Consider the following 25,791-nt stretch of genomic DNA (forward strand, 5'->3'; position numbering starts at 1 on the left):
AGCTGCTGACTAACAAAATAGAAAGTAAAGCACCACTAGACTGTGCATAGACCGTGCCAAAGTAGACATCCATTGTTTTACATAAGAGCTTCTAGAGGTATTTTTTTTGGACAGGCAGACTCTTTGAGTTGCGCGCCATATAGCTCAGTGGCGCGGTGAGTCACAAGCTGGTGAAAAGTGATACTTGAGGACACAGGGAGGAGTAGAGTAGCTAGTTCGTTTCCTAAAAACAGATTTCCCGTACTGTCGTAGCTAAGGGGAGAAACGGTCTGTAACTAGGAAACGATGGATTTAATGAATGTACACGTTTTTGACAGCATAAAATGTTTTCTGTCTTTCTGACAGTTACAGTATAGTTCTAATTCTCTTTACTAAAACTGGCCATTTAGACTTGGCGGAGGTTCAGTTTGTTTTACCTGAGTTACAGGCGCCGTCATAAATAAGTTTACACTCGCTTAGTTAGGTCAAATCTACTGGATGGAATCGGAACCACTGCTGACTGGAAGCATTAACTACGGCTCCCACCCTGACCACAATGATCACCTTGAAAAGGGATCCCCAAAGACGAGACGTCTGTCCTACTCGGTTGCAGCAGAGTCCTGCTGTGTCGAAGGGGGTAAGCGTTTCAGTAGTTCACAATATTTGAAGCATAGCTTCATAACATGCTATAACACGGTCATAACCATTTCATGTCATAACAGCTCACATAACTTGTCATAATCTGTCATATTTTCATAACACTGTCTTGACATATATTTAGACCTGTTGTGACATATGACATATGATAAGGTCCTCTACCCTTTCGCCGAAGTATACGATCAGGACACTGATCACCCAGTCTCTTCTTGTCTGGACAGTGTTGCACTGACATGGGCAGCAATTAAAATGGTTGTGTATGCTACAGTCAACCAACCAAGCCGACGCTTGGCATTGCGCATAGTGATCTTAGGCTTGTGTGCAGCTGCTCGGCCATGGAAACCCATTTCATTAGGCTCCCAACCAACAGTTCTTGTGCTGACGTTGCTTCCATAGGCAGTTTGGAAGTCGGTAGTGAGTGTTGCAACCGAGGACAGACCATTTTTACGCGCTACACGCTTCAGCACTCAGAGGTCCCGTTCTGTGAGCTTGTGTGGCCTACCACTTTGCGGCTGTGCCGTTGTTGCTCCTAGACGTTTCCACTTCACAATAACAGCACTTACAGTTGACCGGGGGAAGCTCTAGCAGGGCAGAAATTTGAAGAACTGACTTGTTGGAAAGGTGACATCCTATGACGGTGCCACGTTAAAAGTCACTGAGCTCTTCAGTACGGGCCATTCTACTGTCTGTTTGTCTATGGAGATTGCATGGCTGTGTGCTCAATTTTATACACCTGTCAACAACGGGTGTGGCTGAAATAGCCGAATCCACTAATTTGAAGGGGTGTCCACATACTTTTATAGCGTAGGTTAGATGGGGTCAAAGACAAATCCAGGACATGATATGGCTTATTGACACAGACCAGAATAGCTGTATGAATTGGATTCATTGTTGTAGGCCCAAACTGAAAATAATAATTTAGTTGAAGTGACAGTCCAGTCCATTAAGTGAAAGAGGGTTCAGTTGACATTTAGATGTCTGATCAGCTCTGTGGAAAAATGCCTGCAATCCGTATCTAATTTAATCTGACCTGGCGAGCGATGCTTGGAGCACACTATTCATCCAGACTTGGTTATAATTCGATTGGAATATTTGAAAGACTAAGATTAATTCAGACGTGCTAGTGTTGAACTTTACTGCATACACATGCACACAGGCCTACAGTAGGATTAGGATAGGCTCAGACTTTGACCTCTGTGGAACTGACTGGACTGTTTTTGTTATAGAATCAGTGGCCACTGAGAAAAGGTGAGCATGAGATACAAGGTTTTGGATTTTGGTTGTGGTTTATTAATCTGCTTGAGAAAAACTACAGATAGGTAGATAGGTTTGTTTTCAATCTTTTGTTTTCAATCAATACAAATTATGACTTTATTTGCTTGAGAAAAGCTATTGATAGGCACTGTTTGTTTTTTACCGTTTTTACAGTATTTTCCTCTCCTCCTACACAGGTGATGAGGATCTCTACCTCCAGCAAGCTGTTGTGTTTATTGAGGACGCCATACAGGTGAAACATATATTATTTGTATGAACTGTCACTGTAACTGATTGAAATAAATTCTTTTTATGAACTGTCCCTAAACTGGGACCCGTGTAGCTCAGTTGGTAGAGCAGGGTTGTGGGTTTGATTCCCATGGGGGGCCAGTATAAAAAAAGATTTAAAAAAAAAAGTAAAAAATGTGTATGCACTCTGGATAAGAGCGTCTGCTAAATGACTAAAATGTAAAACAATGAAATGTGTTTCTTCTTCTACAGTACCGATCCATCAATCATAGGGTGGATGCAAACTCATTACGTCTGTACAGGTGGTACTTCTCCAGGATATGGCAATGGTAAGCTGCTACTGTCATGATGAGTCAAATAATATTGTTCTGCATGTTTATATTCTTATATTTGTCCTATCCTCTAAAGTCAGTCATTAAATCCCTCTGCACTGCGTCTCACTGCAATGTGTGACCACACTCAGTATTGTCATCAGCATTGCCATGACTTAACTCTGTCCTGTCTTAACTTCCTCTGTGGTTAAGTGTAGTGAGAAGAGCACTTTATGAAGGTGAAGCCAACCATCACTCTTCCTGTTCTCAGTTTGAAACCCCCTCAGGGGTTTTGTGTCATTGTTAAACGACTGTCTGTGTTGCTCAGGGGGCTGGGCCTGACTATTGCGGTCGTCTTGATGCTGGCTTTCATCGAGAGGCCCTCGTCCCTCTCCTACACATCAGACCCTCGCTTCAGACCTCCCCCCTGGGAGCCCCCTTGTGGCCTGACAGAGGGCATAGAGATAGTCTGCCTCATCATCTTTGCCATTGACCTCGCTACCAAGGTAACCATCAGACCATGTTTCTGCCAATGTCAACGGTGAAGAGAAACAGTAGATGGGCAACAAGAAATCTCAAAGTACATGAAAATCCATTTAGTATCTTTATTTGCAATAACATATATATGGCTCTAACTTAATCTATTGTTCTTAGAGCTATTTGATTGGTTGGGAGGAGTTCCGGAAATGCAAGTGGTTGATTGTCTACATCTTGGTCATCTCAGCATCTGTAATTGATTGGACATTGACATTGAGCATGTATTGTGAACAGGTGAGATCATATTCAAAATGTTAGTTAATACATCGTCTGTAATATGTCTCTTAACAGTTCATAAAGACATGGTTTATATACAAAGATTAAAATGGAATGTTGCTCTTTCCCTTTGTTGTCAATGGCAGAACTTACGAGTTAGGAGACTCATTCGGCCATTCTTCCTCCTTCAAAACTCCTCCCTGATGAAGAAAACATTAAAGTGCATCAAGAGGACCCTCCCAGAGATAGCCAGGTAATTGTGTTTACCACCAACACTTTGTTAAATCTCATATCTTCACTTCACAGCTTTACAATTATCGTCAACCTCAAAATACTCTCACTTCTGTGTTTCACATACATAGTTCCCTATAACTGCACTGTTGGGAATATTTTGGGTTATATTTACTGATACATGATTCACTCTTGTTTCAGTACAGAGGGCACCCTAATATACTTGTATATGTATATAGGCCTGACTGTCATTGCAGAGGTGTGTGTCTAATGCACCTCTCCTCTCTCTCTTGCCTCCCAGTGTTATCCTGCTCCTGGCTCTCCATCTCTGCCTCTTCACCATGATTGGCATGCTGCTCTTTGCTAAAGGAGAGGTACGCCCTGCTACACCCTGCTGGCTGTACCGTTGACGCCTAGTTCTCAAGCCTGAACATGCCCTTTTACCTTACCTCACTACTGTTTTATCCACCCGGTGGTACAGGCTTTAACAGAGCTTTAACACCAACCAGTGGTAGATGTGTAGTATTATATCTACCTGAATAGAGACCTGAACAGAAACTCACCCCAACATGACCAGGATAAAGCACAATGTGTGTCCATTTAACATTGTTATTATAAGGGAGTTAAATATGTCCATATTACTTGTGTTTTGTCCCTAGAACCCAAAGCACAATGGGGAGTGGGAGGCCTACTTCAGAGACTTGCCCACGTCTCTCTCCTCTCTCTTGGTGCTCCTCACTACAGCCAATAACCCTGATGGTAAGTTCACTGTGTTGTTCATAGTGAATTAAACATATATTTTCTGCTGCATACTATACAGTTGTCTCCTCCACCTAAACCTGTCTTCGTGTTTTTAACAGTGATGATTCCGGCCTATTCCTTAAACCGAGGATACTCCATCTTCTTCATTATGTTTAGTGGTTTTGGTAAGAACTAGCCATCAAACTGTTAAGAGACAAGGAAAATATGAAATGGTTTGAGTGGTAACACAGTCTGTTGTTAATTGGTCTTATTTACTGCTTCCAGGAACCTACTTCTTGATGAACTTACTAACTGCCATCATTTACAACCAGTTCAGGGGATACCTGCTGGTGAGTTTAAGACTGCCACTGGATTGATATGATTAAATATCAGAGCATTTTAAGGTACAGCGTAAACCCCCTAGAATATAATAAAGAAACTGTTCTCTTGTGGCAGATGTCTGTCCAGGCGTCCATCTTAAGGAGGAGACTGGGCATCAGAGCTGCCTTCGAGGTCATGTCCTGCCAGGGGCGGGGTCAGGACGCTACACACTCAGAGGAGCATGTGTAAGACTGCTCATTCTCTTATACTTAGCCCTACACACACAAAGACACACACACACTGAATGGCCTTACATCTTGTCCCTCCCAGAGAGCGTGTGCGGGTGGATGCATCTTTGCAGGTCATGGCGAGGGTACAAATGAAGTCATACTACAGACAAGCCATCATCAAGGTGAGAAAAGACTACAGTGGAAATCTTTAGAACATGTGGATAAACTTTTGAATGTGACTTCCTTTGAATGTGTGTGTTTCCCCGTCTCTCTCTCTCTCTTTTTTTCCCCACTCGCTCTCATTTTCTCCTCTCCCACGGGTCAACCTGTAGAGAGTGCAGCAGTTGTCAGATGGCTTCATCCAGTGGGAGGCCTTCCGGAGGCTGTTTGATGAGCTGGACAAGGACCGCATCAAAGAGGTGGGGCCACATCGAATGAACTGCTCTGTGCGTCTCCACTGTGGATCAATGTTACTGTTTTGGGTTAACTTCAACGTTGGTTCTAAACTGTCTTATTTGACTTGTCTAAATGGTAGCTAGATTGATCTTGTATGATTTGATGAGTCTTCATTGCCTTTCTCCTGCAGCATCCTCCAAAGCCAGAGTACAACTCCCCACTCCTCCAGAGGCTTCAGGTGGTTTTCAGCCACTACTATGTTATGATAGTGGGCAACGCCGTAGCCCTGGCCAATGTCATGTGCATCTGTGTAAGTCCAAGACATTCTTACATATGTCGTGCCTGTTGTTTGTGTCCCCAGCATATTAGACTCAACTTGTTTGGTCTCTCTGTTTCTCTCTGTGTGTTGCAGACCATACTGGTGCTTAACTCCGAGAAGTCCATTGCAGAGCGGGATGACTACTACATGGAAGTTATTAACTGTTTCTTTATTCTATACTACCTGATGGAGATGAGTCTAAAGATATTAGCATTTGGATGGAGAGGCTACCTGTCATACAGAAACAACATCTTTGATGGACTTCTCACAGTTTGCCTTCTGGTAAGACATTCTGTAAATGAAAGGAAACATATTAAAGGTGCAATATGTAGAAATCACTCCCCCATTTCAATGCTTTGCCTAATTTCAGTTTATGTGACAAATCAAACAATGTATAGTGTGTGGAGAATCATTGTACAATCTAAACCGCTGTGAAATATATTTTCAATAACCCAGAATATTGTATTTTCAGCTGTTTGAAGCTGGTGTACAAAACGGAAAGAAAAAAGACACTAAAACGTAAATTAAGAACGGGGAGCATAGAAAAAGTGCACATAGAATGGATCGACTTGCTTTCAATGAGAATGACAGATCTATAACTCACATTTCTATGTGAATGTGGCCGGGTCGCCCAAAAAGCTACGTACTGCCCCTTTAAGCGTATTTCTGTCTTGGTAATATAACTCAAAGTATTTCTCTTCTTTTTTTTTTTACAGGTCCTTCAGATCACCATTTTTGCCACCTACAGGCTTCCATTTCCTAAATGGTTGGTCTCTTCACTTCGGTCATATTTCTCACTCAACAAATACATTCTGTATAAGGAAATTGTCCTAAAGGATGGGGCTCATTAATATATACAGTAACAATAGTGATAAAAAAGTAACTTTGTTTACACACACACAGGTACATGGGGATGGTCTAAAACAGGAATCGAAACATGGAAATGAAGATATGGTACATAGTGATACACATGATAAACATAGCAGAGGAAGAGTGTTACTGAATAGAACACTATGAACCGATGAATGGTAATAGATAAGTAACTAACTAACTAACACTGTAAGATTGAATAAACCTTTGTGTTGTGTGGTTGTCCCAGGAACCCAGCGTCGCGTGGTCTGATGTCTCTGTGGGAGATGGTGCGTCTGGTCAACATGCTCATCGTCGTCCGCTTCCTCCGTATCATCCCTGATATCAAGGTGAGGAGTGGTAGTAGGAGTGCCATCGTTGTCAATGTACAGTATGTGACGAGACCATTGTATATGTTGTATTTGCCTCCACCTAGTGGTGGAAATGGTTTATTGCTTGACTTTTGCTCTATTTTGGTGTACTGGTATGTCAATAGATTTGTATTGTTGTAAAGTCCTGCTGGTACAGCCAATGTCTCTATCATCTCTGGTTATGCATGTTGGTATTACAATACAGAAATGGTAATTCTTGTGTTTTAATGCCTCTTTTAGCTGATGGCCCTTGTAGCGAGTACTTTGGTTGACCTGGTGAAAAACCTCAGAGCTTTTGCAGGAATACTAGTGGTGAGTGACTGAATTACACTTATTTTTTTCTCTTTTGTTCTCTCACCCAACTAGTCATTTTAAATGCATCTCTATACATTAGGCATCTGTTTGCTGGACATCATGAGTGCCCTATCACAGCTAACAGCTATCTGTGTTTTGTGCCACTTTGTTCTTTAGGTGGTGTTCTATGTGTTTGCTGTCCTTGGCATCTGGCTGTTCCAGGGAGCCATCACTGCTCCAGGGAAGATTAGGTACAGTTTGACACAATTATATTTTTGAAAGCTTGTACCCTATTCACAAACCTCAAAGTAGCAATGGCCTCCTACAGTAGCTAATAAAATAAAATAAAATAAAATTTTATTGGCCACATGCGCCGAATACAACAGGTGTAGACATTACAGTGAAATGCTTACTTACAGCCCTAAACCAACAATGCATTTATTTTTAAATAAAAAAAGTAAAATAAAACAACAACAAAAAATAACAGTAGGGAGGCTATATATACAGGGGGGTACCGGTGCAGAGTCAATGTGCAGGGGCACCGGCTAGTTGAGGTAGTTGAGGTAATATGTACATGTGGGTAGAGTTAAAGTGACTATGCATAAATAAGAACATTAGCAGCAGAGTAAAAAAGGGGGTTGGGGTGGGGGGGGCACTGCAAATAGTCCGGGTAGCCATGATAGCTGTTCAGGAGTCTTATGGCTTGGGGGTAGAAGCTGTTAAGAAGTCTTTTGGACCTAGATTTGGCACTCTGGTACCGCTTGCCGTGCGGTAGCAGAGAGAACAGTCTATGACTAGGGTGGCTGGAGTCTTTGACAATTTTGAGAGCCTTCCTCTGACACCGCCTGGTATAGAGGTCCTGGATGGCAGGAAGCTCCTTTGTCTTGGTCACGTTGAGGGAGAGGTTGTTATCCTGGCACCACACGGCCAGGTCTCTGACCTCCTCCCTATAGGCTGTCTCATCGTTGTCGGTGATCAGGCCTACCACTGTTGTGTTGTCGGCAAACTTAATGATGGTGTTGGAATCGTGCCTGGCCATGCAGTCATGGGTGAACAGGGAGTACAGGAGGGGACTGAGCACGCACCCCTGAGGGGCCCCCATGTTGAGGATCAGTGTGGCAGATGTGTTGTTACCTACCCTTACCACCTGGGGGCGGCCTGTCAGGAAGTCCAGGATCCAGTTGCAGAGGGAGGTGTTTAGTCCCCGGATCCTTAGCTTAGTGATGAGCTTTGAGGGCACTATGGTGTTGAATGCTGAGCTGTAGTCAATGAATAGCATTCTCACGTAGGTGTACCTCTTGTCCAGGTGGGAAAGGGCAGTGTGGAGTGCAATAGAGATTGCATCATCTGTGAATCTGTTCGGGCGGTATGTAAATTGGAGTGGGTCTAGGGTTTCTGGGATAATGGTGTTGATGTGAGCCATGACCAGCCTTTCAAAGCACTTCATGGCTACAGACGTCAGTGCTACGGGTTGGTAGTCATTTAGGCAGGTTATCTTAGTGTCCTTGGGCACGAGGACTATGGTGGTCTGCTTGAAACATGTTGGTATTACAGACTCAGTCAGGGACATGTTGAAAATGTCAGTGAAGACACTTGCCAGTTGGTCAGCACATGCTCGGAGTACACGTCCTGGTAATCAGTCCTGGCCCTGCGCCTTGTGAATGTTGACCTGCTTAAAAAGTCTTACTCACATTGGCTACGGAGAGCGTGATCACATAGTCATCCGGAACAGCTGGTGCTCTCATGCATGCTTCAGTGTTGCTTGCCTCGAAGCGAGCATAGAAGTGGTTTAGCTAGTCTGGAAGTCTTGTGTCACTGGGCAGCTCGTGGCTGTGCTTCCCTTTGTAGTCTGTAATAGTTTTCAAGCCCTGCCACATCCGACGAGCGTCAGAGCCGGTGTAGTACGATTCAATCTTAGTCCTGTACTGACTCTTTGCCTGTTTGATGGTTCGTCGGAGGGGATAGCGGGATTTCTTATAAGCGTCCAGCTAATATGGCTGTTTTAATGTGTTTATTGTGTAGGGTAATTGAAGTTGTTTTGTATGTATTCCTCTACAGTGTGATCTCCAATTCCAGTATGGAAAACATCACCTTTAACTTCACCATGCAGTGTGGTTCCTACGAGCAGCTGGGCTACTGGCCAAACAACTTTGACGACTTTGCTGTGGGTACCCTTCTCTTGTCTCTCACTCTGCCAGCCTGTGAAGCAGAATCATAGGCAGAGAACACAGGGGAGGCTTAGCTCAAGGCGAACATTCTGACTTTAACGATAGCATTCTCTGCATAGCCCTGTCTACTGTTATAAGAGACTGGTTTAATGAGAATAGGCTTTGGAGGGAATGAAACTGTAAAACACATGCTTGGAATTCTGTCTGTGACTCATCTGTACTGGCGCTGACTGGGAAGGCTAGTGTTGTGGGGGTAACCTCTCAAAGGGATAATGCACTGAAGTAACTTTTAAAAGACACCCATAAAATACCATGGTGGGTATGTTGACATTTGAGTCCTGATCAATCAAATGAGTCTTTAAATTGTGTCTAAATGTTGAGAGAGTGTGGACACGACCCTGTGATTTATTTTCTCTTCTCTCCTTCTGTTTTGCTCAGTCGTCCCTTGTCCTCCTTTACAACATCATGGTGGTGAATAACTGGCAAGTCTTCATGGATGCCTACACCAGATACACCACAGAGTAAGCCAACTATAATACAAAACGATACAGGAGTCTTATGATCCAACTGTCAGACGCTTCACTTCGTTTCCCTATCCACTAGAGGGCAGCAGTTGACGCTGAAGCACATCAGTCCTTTTCATTTTGGGCCATGCCTTACTTTAATGAGCTCCCACTTCATAATATTTATCTAATTTCAGTTCCCTAAAAAATTGCAACTGTTTGGTTGGTTAAACAAGTTTTTGTACCCAACTCAGGAACAAGGCTAGTAACAGTGAAAATACATGTAGGAGTGGGGCCATAGTTCACATTCATTATTTGTCCTGCTTAAAGAGCATGAAGACAAGTTAATTGTGCATGGGGCTCATTTAGTAAAACAGTGATTATGGGTATGGTGATGTGTCCATGTAAACAGTTGATCAAGTTTCTTCTCTCCTCCCAGGTGGTCCAAGGTCTACTTTGTCTCCTGGTGGCTTACCTCCTCTGTCATGTGGGTCAACTTGTTTGTGGCTCTCATCTTGGAGGTATGTATCAACTTATGGTGGCCTGATTTGTACTTACTGTATTTTAAGTGCAAGATGTTTCTGAATTTTTTTTAACTCAATGATACCTCTGTTTTATGTAAAAGAACTTCATCTATAAGTGGGACCGGAGTGTCACGTGTTCAGTGGCGGACGTTGAGCGAACGGGCTACGAGACCACCGTCCAGCTCATGTTCAGGTAGGTTGCTTTTTAACTGGCTCTGGCTTTTTGCTGCTGTTTATTGTCTGGGTGGTTGCATGTTCATACTACTTGGTGTTGGTTTTAGGCCTAGAGGTCAGTCACAAACTGGGATGCCCTCACTGTTAGCGGTTTTGTCAGTTCTCTGTGAACGCAGTCAAATATTTTTCATCAAAAGGCACTGCCTAAAACCATGCTCATTGGCCACTCACATTTCAATACTGTATAACTTTTCCCAAAAATCTTCGGGAATGCTTTTGTCTGGACAATTGTGTCTGGTGAGCTTTCTGATAACAAACCCTAAAAGGGCATGTATTTCTTCATGATATAGCTTGCATATAATGCATTATATCATTTAGGGCTGGGAATTGCCAGGGACTTCACAATACGATATTATCACAATACTTAGGTGCTTGGAGTCAAAGTATCAATATAATATAGAATAAAAATAATATTGCGATATGTAACTATCCATTTTTTTCCCCCTATCACTAATATAATTGGTAGCAAAAACATCCTGCCACCTTTTTAACCACTCAATCAACGAAACGCATGTCGCTGAAATATTTGCTGAAGGTGTGGTTGATATGTTTGGCAGGGACCAACCCTTAATGCCCATCCCTAAATGCACATTGTGGACTATAGCAGCCGCCTGCATGAGCGTACTTCTCTTCAACTCATTGTGTGTCTCTTGACACAGTTTCTTGTCCTGTCTTTAAAACTCCATTGTACCTTCCAGAGAACAAATTCAGGAGCCTACAGAGGAGGAGCTGGTCACCCAACTCCATCAGCACCCTCACCTGCATCTCAGCTGAAGACCCTACACCCCTCACACACCATTGGACCCTACGTCCAACCAGGCTTGTACCAATCCAAAATAAGCAGGGCCTTTACAGGCTATCACGTTTGTCTGTGTGAATGGCAGGGACTCAAAAGCAGAAAAGTGACAATATTGTTAGGGCTCTCTCAATTCTGATTAGTCCTATGTTGTCACATTTTGGATGTTTTTGCACTCAAACCACTGAACAACTGCCTCACTCCCTGCATCTGTTACTTTAAAACGGAGTTTGAAAGATTGAGTTGCTAAGCGTTTTGTTCATGTTAAGTCTGTTATCACTTTCGTTTGATGGCAGTCACTATATGCCATCAAACAAAACAAAATACACCACTGTTCTTAATGAATTTATTTAATAGGGAGTAAAAAGGGAAAAGGACTAGTTTTTATTCGTATATTTGTCATGAATGCTGTTTCTTTTGCTTACCTGCCTTGCAATGTAAATAGGATTTTTATGCAAATAAAGAAATATGGGTTTTATCTCAGTGACTGTTATATCAATTATGAAATATGTGTTTAGAATGGCTGGAAATGATTCTCTCAGATGTGTAAAACACATTATACACATGGCCTGCCCTTGTTTTTTTTTTGCATTGGGTCAATTCTCTGTTGGATAGCTACAGCTACAATTTCATCTTGAAGTTACATAATTACCTGACTGTTGCAATCAGTTGGAAGGTGTCAGCATTGTGTGTTTTCTGAGAGCCTCGGGTGTTCCAGCTATATCCACCAACTGATATCTCCCTCCTCCACACTCATCAGGTCAGGCTAGTTAGTGATAAGCATGAATGAAGATTCCTGCTGATGCATCCTGGTGATGGTCATTTCAGATAAGGGCTCTTAGCTCTCCCCGGGGCATGCAAGTCTTAACTGAGGAATCCTGCTCACACTGCGGAATAGCATGGTATCGAATGGAATGGAGAACTGTTATTCTTCCTGGAGGGCAGTGGGAGAAACATGTGTTTTTGAGAATAGTAGAAATTGTATGTTTTACAACGTCATAATAAAATGCAATCAGAAAGATCATTGCGGTGATCAAGACATGGCACCATTCTAGGCATTGCCCCTGGGGTTTGTTCTGTGGTCCTATGCTAATAGAGTGCACACACACACACTGGTGTTGACACTCCACACCCCCACACACTCAAGCATTATATTTACTGGAAACAGATGAGGGCAAACAAGCCAACCTCCAGAGGGCCTGACATCAAAGCTCTGACCTCCTCCTCTCCTCCCACTATTTGTTTGCTTTTCCTCTTGGGGAGTTTGGGCTCGTGCAAGGCCTTACCACAAACCCTGTCCACAACCACATAAGAATGTAGGGACATGTCTGGTTAAAAGCCCATTGCATGACAATATGACAGACTATTGAGATATGATGTAGGCTAGCTAGCCTGTGAAGGGCTATCTGGATGCTTCTATTTGAGTCTTTTCAGATTAGTTATTTCTAGATTGTAGAACAGGGATGGGCAACTGGCGGCCCCCGCTTTTGTAGGCCTGCGGACCAATTCGATTTTTTTATTTATTTTTTTATTTGGGGGGGAACTCAGTCGGGGTCTCAGCTTACTGTTGAGAGTTAGAATAATAGAATATACAAGGTGCAATTTCTAAATTTGATTGTGCATCAACAGTCACTCAATTAGCCCATGACATGTTTTTATTTATTGGTAAGTTAGTCTAGTGACCAGCTATCTAAACTTGTAGTAAGCATGGTCGAATTACCGACCGGCGTGGGGCCCATTGATCATCAGTTATCATATTAAAACCTGCAAACATTTGGCTCCACCCTATGGCAAAATGTGTAGAATTGTATGAAATTATCTGTAAAACTGGTACTTTTTTTCTCCGCCCCATGGCAACATTTGTAGAATTGCATGAAATTAGTTATAAAACGAAAACATTTTCTTTACGCCCCATGGCAAGATGTGCAGAATAGCAGGACATGAACTTTAAAACTTTAAAACATGTCAGCCATGTTCTATCTAGAGCCCACCACTGCAGTGAAGGCAGAGCCAGAGGCATCCCAGACGAGGCATGATTGGCGATAATTAGAAGCAGGTGGTTAATGAGTCCGGCAGACTAATGAACACCACACATTCCTGTTTACCCAGCTTGATGAGGACAGATGAGGTCAACAGAGCCTGGCTGCCTGGAATGCCACCACTAGCAGGAGGGATAGGCCTAGGGGATGTGTGCTGGAGTAGTGGTTCCTAGACTTTTTTACTCAGGCCCCCTTTCCAGCATCGGGGAACATCCCGAGCCCCCCCCCACTCGCTTTATATGGGCACAAGCACTATTCATGACACAAACTGTTCACACTCCTCTTGTTGGTGGAGAGAAAATGTTGCAGGTTAAAGCTTATTTCCTGCAATTCTACACATTTTCTCACGGTGTGCGGTGCAGAGAACATTTTGCAGTTTTAAAGTTAATTTCCTAGAATTCTCCACATTTTCCTATGTCTTATGTGTTCATGTGATATTTGAGTGACTCAAACATGACAACAAAATCAATGGCCTAAAAAACCTAAGTAAAAAATGTTAGCTGACATGGACTAATTGATCTGTACATTTCTGAAAAGTTATAAATATGCCGGTCATTGCCGATCATAGAGAGCTATTTATAAATAGCTCTCTATGTTCGGCAATGACTGGTATAACGAGGAAAGCTGATGATGCACTACCCAATTTCGAAATTGCACCCTGGGCATTCTACTATTACAACATTCAGGGGTAAATTGAAAGCCGGATTGAGTTTCTTCAAAATCCAACAAAATCATGCCCTTCACAGGCTAGCTGTGGGGCCACAGTTTGGGAACCAATGTGCTAGAGGAATGCAGGCTGGGCAGATGTATGTATGTGGTGATGTAGACTCTAGACATGCCATCCTCCTGCTCAAACGTGGATACGGGACAATGGTTGCTGTAGTTACATTGACCACAGTCAGTTGTATTGTAATGACTGTGGTGGTTTTAATAGTCATTACATCCCCTAGGAACCTACTATATCACTGCAGTGTGTTTCTTTACCAGACCATAGTTTGTTTACCCGGTTGTTCGTTCAGTCACTGGGTTTGTTTCTGCTACCTCAGTGTTTGGTCAGCCTCACTTCTCACTAGACGCTCAGTTTCATCAACGTCTAGGCCAGTGTTTCCCAAACTCCTGGGGACCCAAAGGTTTTTGGTTTTGCCCAAGCACCACAGAGCTGATTCAAATGTAAAGCTTGATGATGAGTTGATTATTGGAATCAGGTGTGTAGTGCTAGGGCAAAAACCAAAATGTGCACCCCTTGTGAAATGCTAGTCTCTGGGCCTACATGCACACCAAACAGCATGAGGAATCAGGGTTACAGTAATTGGTTGAATGAGTCAAGTGTCTCTATCTGATCACAGGGTCTGTCTGATCTCCAGCTGTCAGTGCCTCCATCCCCCCACACACATTCCCTGCAGAAGATGTTCATGGGAAGCTAGCTCTCTGTGTTACCTGCCAAGCTAAATGATGTCATAGCCTGGCAAGCTTTTGCTCTGTGTGCTGGAATAACAGTGATGAGAGATGTCAGTTCTCCAAGCATGTGAAGAATGCAGCTGCTGACAGGGGAGGTGACCCAACAGGGTTATTACATTTAAGTCAAACGCTCTTATCCAGAGCGACTTACAGCTAGTGCATAAAAACATTTTCATACTGGCCCCCCGTGGGAATCGAACCCACAACCCTGGCGTTGCAAATGCCATGCTCTACCAACTGAGCTACACGGGACTACGGTTATCTATCTATCTATCTCTCTCTCTCTTTACTAAAGAGGATATTGGAAATAAAGTGAGGCATTCACATGCAGTGACGAATAGAGACTGGTTGGCCTTGCCTCCTACTGCTTGAAGGTGTTGTTTGTTGCTCACTGTGGGTTTTGGTTGATCTTTCCCTGTGTTTGTGTTATTCCCTGTGTGAAGCAGTTGGCAGGACTACCAGCGCTAGTTACAGCACGTGGGACTGACCTCTGGTAAACCCTTTTTGTTTCTGGAGTAGCAGAAAATATCATAATTCACACTGCTTCTGAACCTGTATTTCCCTGCTAGTGACCTCATTATGGCGGCCGTCAGTCCTTCCAGAATGTTTCTGATAACATCTTGTCATTCTCACTGCTCTGAAAGAGTTCTCACTGATTACTGAGGGGAGTTTCTTTCCATGATCCCTCTTTTCTCTCTCTCATTCTGTAAAAAGGGATTTACTGCCCTTTTTGTTCCTGATCAATATTCTTCACCTGATCATTCAGATGGTTTGACTGTGTCTCAAGGTTTTTCTTATTTGGGTGAATAGGCCTAATACCAACATATCTGCTATTGAAAATCCAATTGTCCCTCTATTGAATCTCAAGCTGTCACCCTTAGAAGTAGTGTGGCATCTAGAAAGTTGAAGAATAAAAACAAAAAGATTCCATTTACCATCCAGCTGCTGATTGTGGATCATCTTTCACGTCCTAAGTCCCACCACCATAGTTAATAGAAGAGGAGCGAGGAAGCTGATCCAGGAGCAACTGTCGGGGGGCAGGTTTAGTCACCACCTACTTCTCCAGCCTTCCCTGTTCACCTGAAGGCTTAGCTAACTTGCCTCTATAAGCTCTAATGATACCTGTTGGCCTCGGCCCACTCTCTCAGCCCTTTCACCAAATGCGGGAGGCCTGCTTTTACAGCACCTTTTGAAGCTGCCGCACCTGGGTGCGATCTTACATTTCGCTCAGGGAAAACGTGGATTTCTATAATTAAAGGGCTGGATTGGGCTGGACAAAAGAACCTTGCAACTCCACAGGTCTTTATGGTGAGGTATTGGGCCGTTCTCACCCTCTGTGAAGCCACTGGGAGAGAATAGAAGGAGATGTCCCTACGCCCACACCACCATACAGCCTTTACCCTTTACTCTGAGACCAGGCCACCCATATCTGGACACACAGGAGAGGTATGACCTACACCACATATCACCTCCCCTTCACCACTTCACAACTCCGTCACCACATCTTCCAGGTCCTATCTGAGGTCTCCCTGGCTGTAATTACTCAGCCGCCCACCAAACGGACCGGCCGACCTGGCCCCTTTCTTCTGTTCAATGGCAGCCTGCCTGCCCTGCCCTCCTCTGAGTGGGAGCAGATGCACCTGTCAGTCAGGCCCTACCCAGCTCCTTTCTCTGCCTGGTAGAGAGGCGGAGCAGGGGCTGGTGCCCACTCAGGTGAGCGGGGCCGTTGATCTGGGGCACGGTGCACCCTGGCAGCCTCCTCCAACACCTGCCAGCCAGGTGCCACTTTATCGCCTCGCTACCCCCTCCCTCTCGCCTCTGTTTGTCCGGTTTTACTCCCCATGCAGGATAAGAAGGGCTGTAAACAATAAGGGAGAAAGAGAGGGGAAAAGTTCAGGAAATTCCACTTTCAGCTTGTCTCACGCCCAGCCCATCTTTAGCAAGCAGCAGCTGGTTCTCTCTCTCTCTCTCTCTTTCTCTCTCTCTCTCTCTCTCTCTCTCTCTCTCTCTCTCTCTCTCTGTCTCTCTCTCGCTCCCACTCTGGGTGTGTGAGGGAGAGACAGAAGTGCATTGCTTTGATCAATACTCCAAATTGCGTAACACCATAAGAAGCATTTTAGTTGAAATTACTAAGCATTCACTACAGATATTGTATTGAAGTGCCCTTTTCAGTGATTATATACTCAGTCAAAAACCCACAAGAATACTTTCATCAAGTTTCTTCCCCACTTTATGGCAGAGCACACTTCAGAAAAACGAGATGCTGTTCAATGCACTGTTGGTTGCTCTGCCAGCCTAATGACATTAAAAGAGATTTCTGCAAACACCCCTCTCTGTGTCTGGCACTGTAACTCTCCAGTAATAAATTAACTTGTGGCCAAAGTGTGGAATGCATTCTTCAGCAGCGGAAGCAATCAGTCTGCCCATACTGGCCTTTCTCTCCCGCTCAATAGAGAGCAGGCTCATTTGCATACAGGTGAGAAGGAGAAAGGTCTTTAGAGAGGGAATAGGGACGACGAGGCCGATGATTGTAGAGTAAGAAGCAAAGGTGTTTTTTCTGGGGACCGAATGAGGGGGATTTTCCCCCAGAAAGGTTTAGGTCAACATTGGCATGTAGACAGAAGCCTGCAGCTGTCCTCTGGGCTCTGTCTGTAGGAGGCAAGGCAGCCATTAGTCTCTGTCAGAGCAGAGCTGCTCTGGGAAACTTCCATACTTAATTAGAGGGATCCCACCGCTAGAGGGCAGTAGTTGCTTCCTAGATGCAACAAGTCCTAGATGCAACAGGTGGTGAATTCTATGAGACTATCTTACCCCCACTTGTTCTATGAAGAGAAAACAAAAGGCTTGTGGTTTATGGGAGTTTTCAAGACCTAGGCCTACAGTGTTTCCAGTTTTATCAGGCATGGTGTTCAAACATGAACATGAAAAAAGTCCAGTTCCCTGTTATTGGACATAGCTGGCTGTTTAGTCATGCTGTTTGATGGACCCTGATTAAATAGAAGGACTACTCTGCATTGCTATGATAATGATGAGGTTATCATATGATGTCCATTATGGCCCAGCTCTTATCACACCTACATCAGCAGCCTACTCCCATCCCAATGTTGTTCTGATTTCTCAGTAATCCACCATGACAAAGTGTCTCATATTTTTATTAATGCTGATTGACCCCCCTTTAGATATAAAACCTATCAACCTACTCTCCATATAAGGGCCTATTGTTCATAGTCCACATTATTGTGTGTGTGTGTGTGTGTGTGTGTGTGTGTGTGTGTGTGTGTGTAAAGATGAGGGGGAGCCATCTCCTGTGGGCAGAGTTGTACTTAGTTGCGGTGAACGTGAGAAGGGTCACTGATGTGGCATCTTAAGTTTCCTGGTAATCGCTCTTGAAGGAAGTGTTCAGAGTTTCCCACAGAGACAGGACAATGAGTCTAGTCTTGGTTGGTTGAACGCAGCTACCTGCCACCCCTCTCCCTCACTCGCTCTCCCTCCCAATCTCTCAAATCATTCTCCATTAAATGGGAGCCTACATATTTTCATAGATCAAGTCTCTTCGCAGAGGGCATGTAATGGATACTGCTAGAATGGAACTGTTTATATTGGCTTTAATAGATCTACAACCTTACCTTGAAAATGTCTGAAGCTGTTTCAGTGATTTTTAGGGAATACGATTTCTTAATCATGTTTTTGCACTGATTATACGGTAGATGGGGAGAGTTACAGGTAGTGAATTCAGGTGTGTTTCCAAACGTGGCGTTGTAGTCCTTAATGAACTACATGTATTGTTCAGTGTGCAGTGTCATTTTGGCATGACTGTAGCCTCCCCAAGTGCCTTGAGGAAATGTGCCAGGATTTGTTGTTGGATTTGGCCGGATGGACGTGTGTGATTTTGGCATATTAGTGGCCCATCCTGTTAAAGCGAAGGATTATTCTCTGCTTTAAGCCCATGTCACCACTGTTTAAGACTGTTGCACTCCAATACATTTTCTCAGAGGCTGACGGAACCACCTAAGCTCATTACAGTGCTGTGGGCAGCAATGTGGTGTCTAGTGGTCGAGCCTGCTGACCCCTGAGGGTCGCGGGGTCAACATGCAGGGTCAACGGAGGGGGTGCCATACAATGAGGCTGACATGATAAACATGAGCTCCCAAGGGACAATGCTAACAGTTCTCTATTCTGGGTCTATATCCCTGAGCTGTAAATTGAATGCATCCATCCAACTTGATTTCATTGATGATCCTGAAAAGGAGGGAGTCTATGGGAATCAGGGGTGAAGTTGGGTGAATGGTTGGTGTGGAGATTGGGAGCTAAGGAACAGACACCCTCACTAGAATGTGCTAGCTGAGCTCCTTACTCTGCTTACAGCCCTCTGATATGACTTGGCTGCAAAGTCCAAACATTGTCCTGACCTCCAACCCTAACCCTTGTAAACTGTAGTCTTCATTGCTCTCCCAGGCAGACCAGACCACCACCAGGCCAGGCATGTGAGCAGTGAAGTGAGGAAGCAAGGAACACGGACGTCTCGGTGCAAGATGTTCTGGTGTGGATTTCGGATGGATGCAGACTTGTCAGATGAAGGGAGAGCTGGAAATAAAAGAGGGTGAAAATGAAACAAATGAGAATAATGAAGAGGAATAATCTCACGGAAAAGAAAAAGCTCCTCATAGTCTGGATGGATGGACGAGGGAGGAGGGAGGGGAGAGGAGAGAGGAGGGAAGAGAGAGGGTGCTGAAGAGAAGGGGGCTCCTCACTTTGCTCATCTGCTCGATTAGCACGGTGTGCAGTATTTTAGCGGCCCCCCTCCTCGCGCATGCCTCACACAGTTGCCATCGTTAGCGGCGGCAGTAGCCTGTCAGGCACTCTGGTGTGCAATGCAGGGCCTCCTTTGTGCCAAGGTGGGGAGGGTGCTGGAGGGAGGGATGGAGGGGGAAGCTGGGGCAGCCGGCGGGGCCTTGCAGCTGTCGCGAGGGTCGGCCCATGGACGCCTGTGATCAGCCAGCCGTGAAATCTGCCCTGAACAGCTCTGCATTCAGGGCACAGGCAGACCCTGACCCAACCACACACACACACACACACACACACACACACACACACACACACACACACACACACACACCCTCTCTTTGACTAAACCTTCCCTTTACTAGTGGGGCTCGAATGGCGCCGACTATTAGTTGCCCCCTTTCTGTCAATAACCCTACCCCCCCTCCTATTCTTGATTCCATTAACATTTCCATTTAACTTGGCCAAAACAGGCATCTAAAAACACTAGTAACAAGTTAAAGGAATGTAACTTCACTTTCACTGAGGAAATGACTTGTTCAGACATACTTTTTAAAAGCTTAAAAATGGTTAAACTGGTCTGTGCAGTGCATTTCATAACTTGTGCTAGATATCACGTTTCCCTTTACAGAGAGATCGGATCATAGTTAAGATAAGGATTGTTCCCTCTCTCACCCTACTATCACCAGACTGATCATCAATGGCCCAACTGTTGCATGGTATGCTGGGAAGTCTGGTAGTGGAAATTTACTGTGACCTCAGCAGGCAAATGTTGGATTTGCATAGTGGTGTCGGATGTTGATTGGTGAAACCTGGCATTCCTGGTCCTGTCTGGCTCCCCTCTCTGACACTGTTCAGGGGAGAAGGAAGGGGCGCTGAGGGGGGCGGGGGGCATTCCTTAAAGGTATGGAAAGAACTGGATGTCTGATTAGAAGGAAATACATGTATGTCAGGACCACTTTCATTACGTTTGCACAACAGTCACACAACAGTCTTTGAAATTGTTGATCAATGATTTATTTATGTTTGTTTATTTATTCCATTGATGATAATGATGATTATGACCGCACAAATGCTTGTGAATTATTTAATGTGTTTCCATTGGCATAGATATGAATTATCCTTAGGAACCATAACCCTTTTCCTTTAAAATTGCCAAACTCTCCGTACCCATGGCAAGCAGAAACTGTGATACCGTATGCTCTAAACAGGACCTGGTGAGTTATAGGTGGGTGTCAGTTTGGACAGACACCTCAGGATTCCATCAATATGATGTAGCTTAATGATGTTGTAATCTGCACTGGCCTATGTATCTGTGTATCTGGAAGGCACCCATCAGCTCAGGTCTGAATGGAAGAGAGGGAGGCAAGCCCACCCAGGCTGCAGAATGGTTCATGGGTGAGTCCTGTGTCCTGTGCCCTGGCTGCTTGGCTCTAAGTTGGAGGTTGAATCTTGGATGGGAACCCAGACGGCTGCTCCTACCATAGCAATGGAGGATGACCCACCCCCACCTCCGTCCTCTCCTCTCCTCTCCTCTCCTCTCCTCTCCTCTCCTCTCCTCTCCTCTCCTCTCCTCTCCTCTCCTCTCCTCTCCTCTCCTCTCCTCTCCTCTCCTCTCCTCTCCTCTCCTCTCCTCTCCTCTTCGTCCCCATCCAACCCCCTTCATCCATTCAAGTTGTGCCAGAGCAGAAGTCTGCCCTCTCTTATTGTCTGCCACTTCCACTTCCTCTTTTCTCCCCCTTCTCCTTTCCTGGAGACACCACTGTGTGTTTAGTAACTACACACACCACCTTTACTGCTTCTCCGTTTGCGTGGTTCAGCGCTTTCTGCTGTCTGAAGCTAGAAGGACAGTATGGTGTGCCTTCAAGGAAAGCCATTGCATTTACTGCAATGATCACTTTTAGACTGTGACACTTCATAATGTTGTATTTATAGTGTACAGTATGTGTGGTCATTGATCATGTTGATAAAGTCTGAGGTGAAAGAAGGGTTACCTAAGGTCAGTGGACATCTGTGTTGGTATGAAAGATCAGCCAGTGATAGAGAACATGTCTCTGTAGGCTAGAGAACTAGCCCTGGAGCTTTGAGAGAGAAGTGGGTGGACCAGTGGGCTACACAAGTCATATTTCTTTCTGAACGTTCTTCAGTAGACTCAACTCCCAGACAGGCTTGATTGTCTTTCTGAAATTCTTATTTTTACTCCTTGTTGATACTTACTTAGTAACGCCTGTGTATCTCTATCGAACTAAACAAACACAGCTAGTTGACCTCCACATCATAATGAGGCTGGCTGTCCTGCTTCCCGGATGCCCTGTTGCTCTGCACTTTGTCTGTTTCACCTCTGAATCAGTCGCACATGAAGAACCTTTTGACCGGTGACCTTTTACCATGACATTCCAATCTCTCCCAGAGCTCCAGAGCTCCAGAGCCCCTGGCCAGGTCTACATCATTCCTGAGCAGTAGGGCTGCTGGTCATGGGTTATGTGTTTTGTGTGTTTGGTGAGTGGGCGGTTGCTGGTGTTTATTTACTGTTGACTCCGTTTATTTACTGCCCACCGGGCAGACAGAGCAGAGGCCCCTGGTTCTCACCCTACCCTATCCCATCCCTGTGTCAGGGTCTCAGACCCCAGGCAACTCCGCTTTGCTCTCCATGACTGAGTGAAGTGAGGTGGGGGGTGAAGTGGGGGGGTTTGAGAAAACAATGGTTAGCCGTCCCCCGGCTTGTGGTTTACCTCACACTGCTCATGGGTCAAACGGGTCAGTGGAATGCTGGGATAGGTGTTTTTTTCTCAGATCGTTATGGAGATAGCAGAGAAATGTAAAAAAGCAGTCCCAATCTATATCTTTGTTTTCCTGGAGCTTTGCGCTCTGCATGCGGTCACATTGACAAGGCAGTGTTAAGCTTACAATTTATGTAACGGTAACTATGTTCTGGAAGCCATTCTGGATGGATCCCTCATGACTAAGGATATACTCCACTTAGCTATCTCTTCTGTTGCTCTGTGGTAGAGCATAGGTAGTCACATTTAAGCATGAAGGTCCGGAGTATTGATGGTTGTCTTTCCTCCCTGGGAGTTAATTGATTGATTAATGTCACCGATTGGCCAGACAGTACCTTCACCTGGAGCCCCAGGGTTGAATCAATTCCTGATTAGGATGAAAGAATGGAAACCAGCATGAGTCAGACCTCCAGGCCTGGTACTGAGAAAGGGGCTAGCATGTGATTTGACAGACAATGTCATTTTTGGAAGCATCTGTGTGTATGGGCTTGCCATGAAAGCTCTGAAACTGAAAAACATCTGAATACGTGTACCAGGAACTAATCTGAGAAAATGATCTCAATGTCAACAGGCTGTTTTCCCTTAATGTTATCAGGAAAGTCAAAACCAAGGACTTTAAATCACACCCCCATGGGTAAACTCTATCTATTAGTCCTATACTTTATTTAAGATAAGGCTGTTCTTCACACAACTGGCAGATTAGTGCACGCAACACCTTTCACAGCAGACGGTTATGACTCGTCGCCCCTCAGACGGAAAAGCCAGTCAGGCAAGGTGGAATTTTTGTGTGATATTTACACAGTATACTTAGAAAGTATACTTAGACTCCAACATCTGTTGGAGTCAGGCTTTGGTGGCCCAATGGGGAGATAGCTACAGTTGATTTTCCAGTTGTGTGTTTGTTTTACCAACACACGACAGCCTGTCCCTCAGGCTGTTCTGAACCCGGACACCTCTTCAAACAGGATACAGTGGTGGACAGAAAAGGAGATTTGAAGTGATAGAGGAGAGAAAGGAGCCAATTGTCTCTGCAGCCCTCTTCTCCTTCCCTGTGACAGCCTTGCATGCCTCTGGAAAGAGAAAGGGAAGAAAGAGATGTAGAGAAAGAGTGCAGGCGAGTGAGAGAACGCAGTTTCGCTGTGCAGCTGCTCCTCTGGATGATTTTGGATGACATCAGCAGCTGAGAAGAAAGGAGGGAAGGAGGGATAGAAAAGGAGGCACAGGGAGAAGGGTGTGAGGCACACTCCACAAATCAGGGCTCCTTTCTGAAGGGAGCAGGAGATTGCTCCGGAGTTCCTCTTGACAGAGCTATCATTGTTAGCAGGCTGAAGTGGCTGAAGACAGGGATGAATAGTGCTGTGGACTGTGGTCCCCCCTCCCCCCAACACCACCACTGCACCCCATTCCACCGCCTCTGAGTTGTCTCTATAGGCTGGGTTTGTGAGCAGCATACAATCACATTCCTTAGCAGGACTGGCTCTATTTCTCCTCTAGGATTAATAGATTCACATGTTTGAGGGAGAGGGAGAGAAATGTAAATAAAGGTAAATATGGGAAGAGTTGATAGGAGTTAATCAGTATCCTAGACTAGTAGTGGTTACATAATATCTTGTGGACAGACAGAGACAGACAGAAATTAGGTGAGATTTTAGTTCTGGGTTAACCAAGTTTAGTGGTTCCATTGCTGTTATTTCTACCATGTTCTCCGGTGCTCTCATGGTAGTGCTGGTGGTCCTGATTCTCTTTAGGAGGATCATATGGCATACTGTCTGCCTTGTTATTGGGGACAAGATGCTTAACAGGCCCGCTAAGGCCAGAGCAGCCACACCGGCTCTTCATCATATTAATAATAATAGTCAGTTTAGCCATGATGAGGATGATGATGAGGAGGAGGAGGAGGAGGAGGAGGAGGATGATGTGTTCTCATAACTACTATGGCTTTACTGAACGCTTTCAATGTCATTCACTGACGATTTGTATGTGGATATTCTGTGCATTAGCCTATGTATTCTCACAGTGACAATATTATGGTAATAAACATGTGTCTTAATTGTCGAATGGGATGCTTTTTCAGTCACTTGTGTGACTGACTGTGTGTGTGAGAGCGACTTGGGTGACTCACTCTTTGTTTCGTCATTGTGTGGACAATATTTAATTACAGCCCTAAAACGATTTATTGAGTTTTAAAAATCAGAGGAAGTTAAATGTGTCATGGTGCTTTCCCTAGCAGAAAAATGCTCCCTGAAACAGAACAATAGCTTATATGCAGTACAATACATATATGGAGAGTTGAATTACACATGCTAGTATTTTTCCCATGCTCTCACTTAATGGCCATCTCAAGGGAAGGTTTGCTGTGATCACAGAGCTATGTGTCATTGAAGACTATTTATATTGGTGAAAAGCACCAGTTATGTATTCTGGGCTTTGTTTGCTGAGTGCAAGACCATTGCATCACTATGGAAGAATTTATTTGATTGTAACATTATTTTGGGATATTTTTAGAAGGTCAACTGGTCTCAAGGTCTCTGGTTTGTTGTAGTCTAGCAGGAAACCAGCTAACAATGTAGTGCAGTTTGAGACAACCTAGAAATAGTCAAATAACAATGGTGCAAAAGATTTTCATGCTAATGATTGAATAGTGTTCTGACACCTAGCCAAAATAAAGATGATTTAATTTACTTCCCTGGTGCGTGTCTGAGAAATAGAATGGTGCTGTAATGGTGCTGTAATGTATTGGCATCCCGTTGAGCATCCAGTGGGCCTGTGGTTCTGGGTGTGTGGCCACTCCTGAGCCCAATTAACAGCACAAGCTTCGTCAACAGGATTCATATACTAACCCTGACATTCTGTTCAATCTCTGAACACTCACACTGTGCAGCTGGGATGTTTTGTAAGGCTGGTTTATGATGAGGAAAAATGGATGTTTGATTGTTCAGGCCCTATGAAGCAAGAGCTGGAAAAAGACGTGAATCAACGCATGAGCAGAATTATACGTGACACAAAGAGAAGTGACACATTTATGAGGGGGTGACTGTGAAAGAATGACCCTTTTCTACAAGAAGGGTCCTCTGCCTTAAATCGGCTCTTGGCCGCATTTCTTTCTCATTTGTGCTGAAATGGGACCATTGTGTTAGACCCCTTGTTTATGACTCTTTTTTGTGACTGTTGTTTTGTTACTTGTGAATGAGGGCACAGCCCCTCTTTGTGTGATAGCTCTGCCGCAAACGAACAACACAGTGGGGTTGTGGATTGTGATGTGGAGGGTGTGACTACATACAACCTCTCCCTCAGCAGATCCTTGTTGTTGATAGATGTTTAATGGCACTTTTATTAGCCCTCAAAGTCAAGGGCCTCACCTATTGGAAGGCAGGGAGATGATATCTCTATAATATGGGGTGGTCCATCAGTACACTTGCGCTCATTGTTCCTGCCCTTCTGTCTCTCAGCTTGGTAAGTCATGTTCCCACTGTTCAGCTGTAGAAGAGGAGGGGTGACTTCCTCCACTAGCTGTTAGTGTGTTAGGATATACAGAAAGGCATGCACGCACAC

The 25,791-nt window shown here is 44.5% G+C and overlaps 1 protein-coding gene across 1 annotated transcript; it reads left to right on the top strand.

The window, feature by feature from the left end:
* Nucleotides 1-181: 181 nt before the first annotated feature.
* Nucleotides 182-11,658, top strand: LOC121573331 (two pore calcium channel protein 2). Its single transcript, XM_041885217.2, has 24 exons — nt 182-616; nt 2,088-2,143; nt 2,392-2,468; nt 2,779-2,956; nt 3,105-3,221; nt 3,350-3,456; nt 3,736-3,808; nt 4,094-4,193; nt 4,295-4,360; nt 4,461-4,525; nt 4,632-4,741; nt 4,827-4,908; nt 5,059-5,145; nt 5,313-5,432; nt 5,535-5,723; nt 6,158-6,207; nt 6,541-6,640; nt 6,902-6,973; nt 7,133-7,206; nt 9,014-9,119; nt 9,562-9,644; nt 10,066-10,147; nt 10,252-10,343; nt 11,083-11,658. Exons 1-24 carry the CDS (start codon nt 478-480, stop codon nt 11,156-11,158), a joined length of 2,301 nt encoding a protein of 766 aa, XP_041741151.2. The 5' UTR covers nt 182-477; the 3' UTR covers nt 11,159-11,658.
* Nucleotides 11,659-25,791: the final 14,133 nt, after the last annotated feature.

The sequence above is a fragment of the Coregonus clupeaformis genome, unplaced genomic scaffold (assembly GCF_020615455.1).
Source record: "Coregonus clupeaformis isolate EN_2021a unplaced genomic scaffold, ASM2061545v1 scaf0266, whole genome shotgun sequence".
NCBI lineage: Eukaryota > Metazoa > Chordata > Actinopteri > Salmoniformes > Salmonidae > Coregonus > Coregonus clupeaformis.

Coding starts and splice junctions, on each gene's coding strand:
- LOC121573331 (XM_041885217.2), top strand. CDS start 478: ATGGAATCGGAACCACTGCTGACTGGAAGCATTAACTACGGCTCCCAC. Junction 4,194..4,294: donor TACAGCCAATAACCCTGATG/GTAAGTTCACTG, acceptor TGTTTTTAACAG/TGATGATTCCGGCCTATTCC. Junction 5,724..6,157: donor TTCTCACAGTTTGCCTTCTG/GTAAGACATTCT, acceptor TTTTTTTTACAG/GTCCTTCAGATCACCATTTT.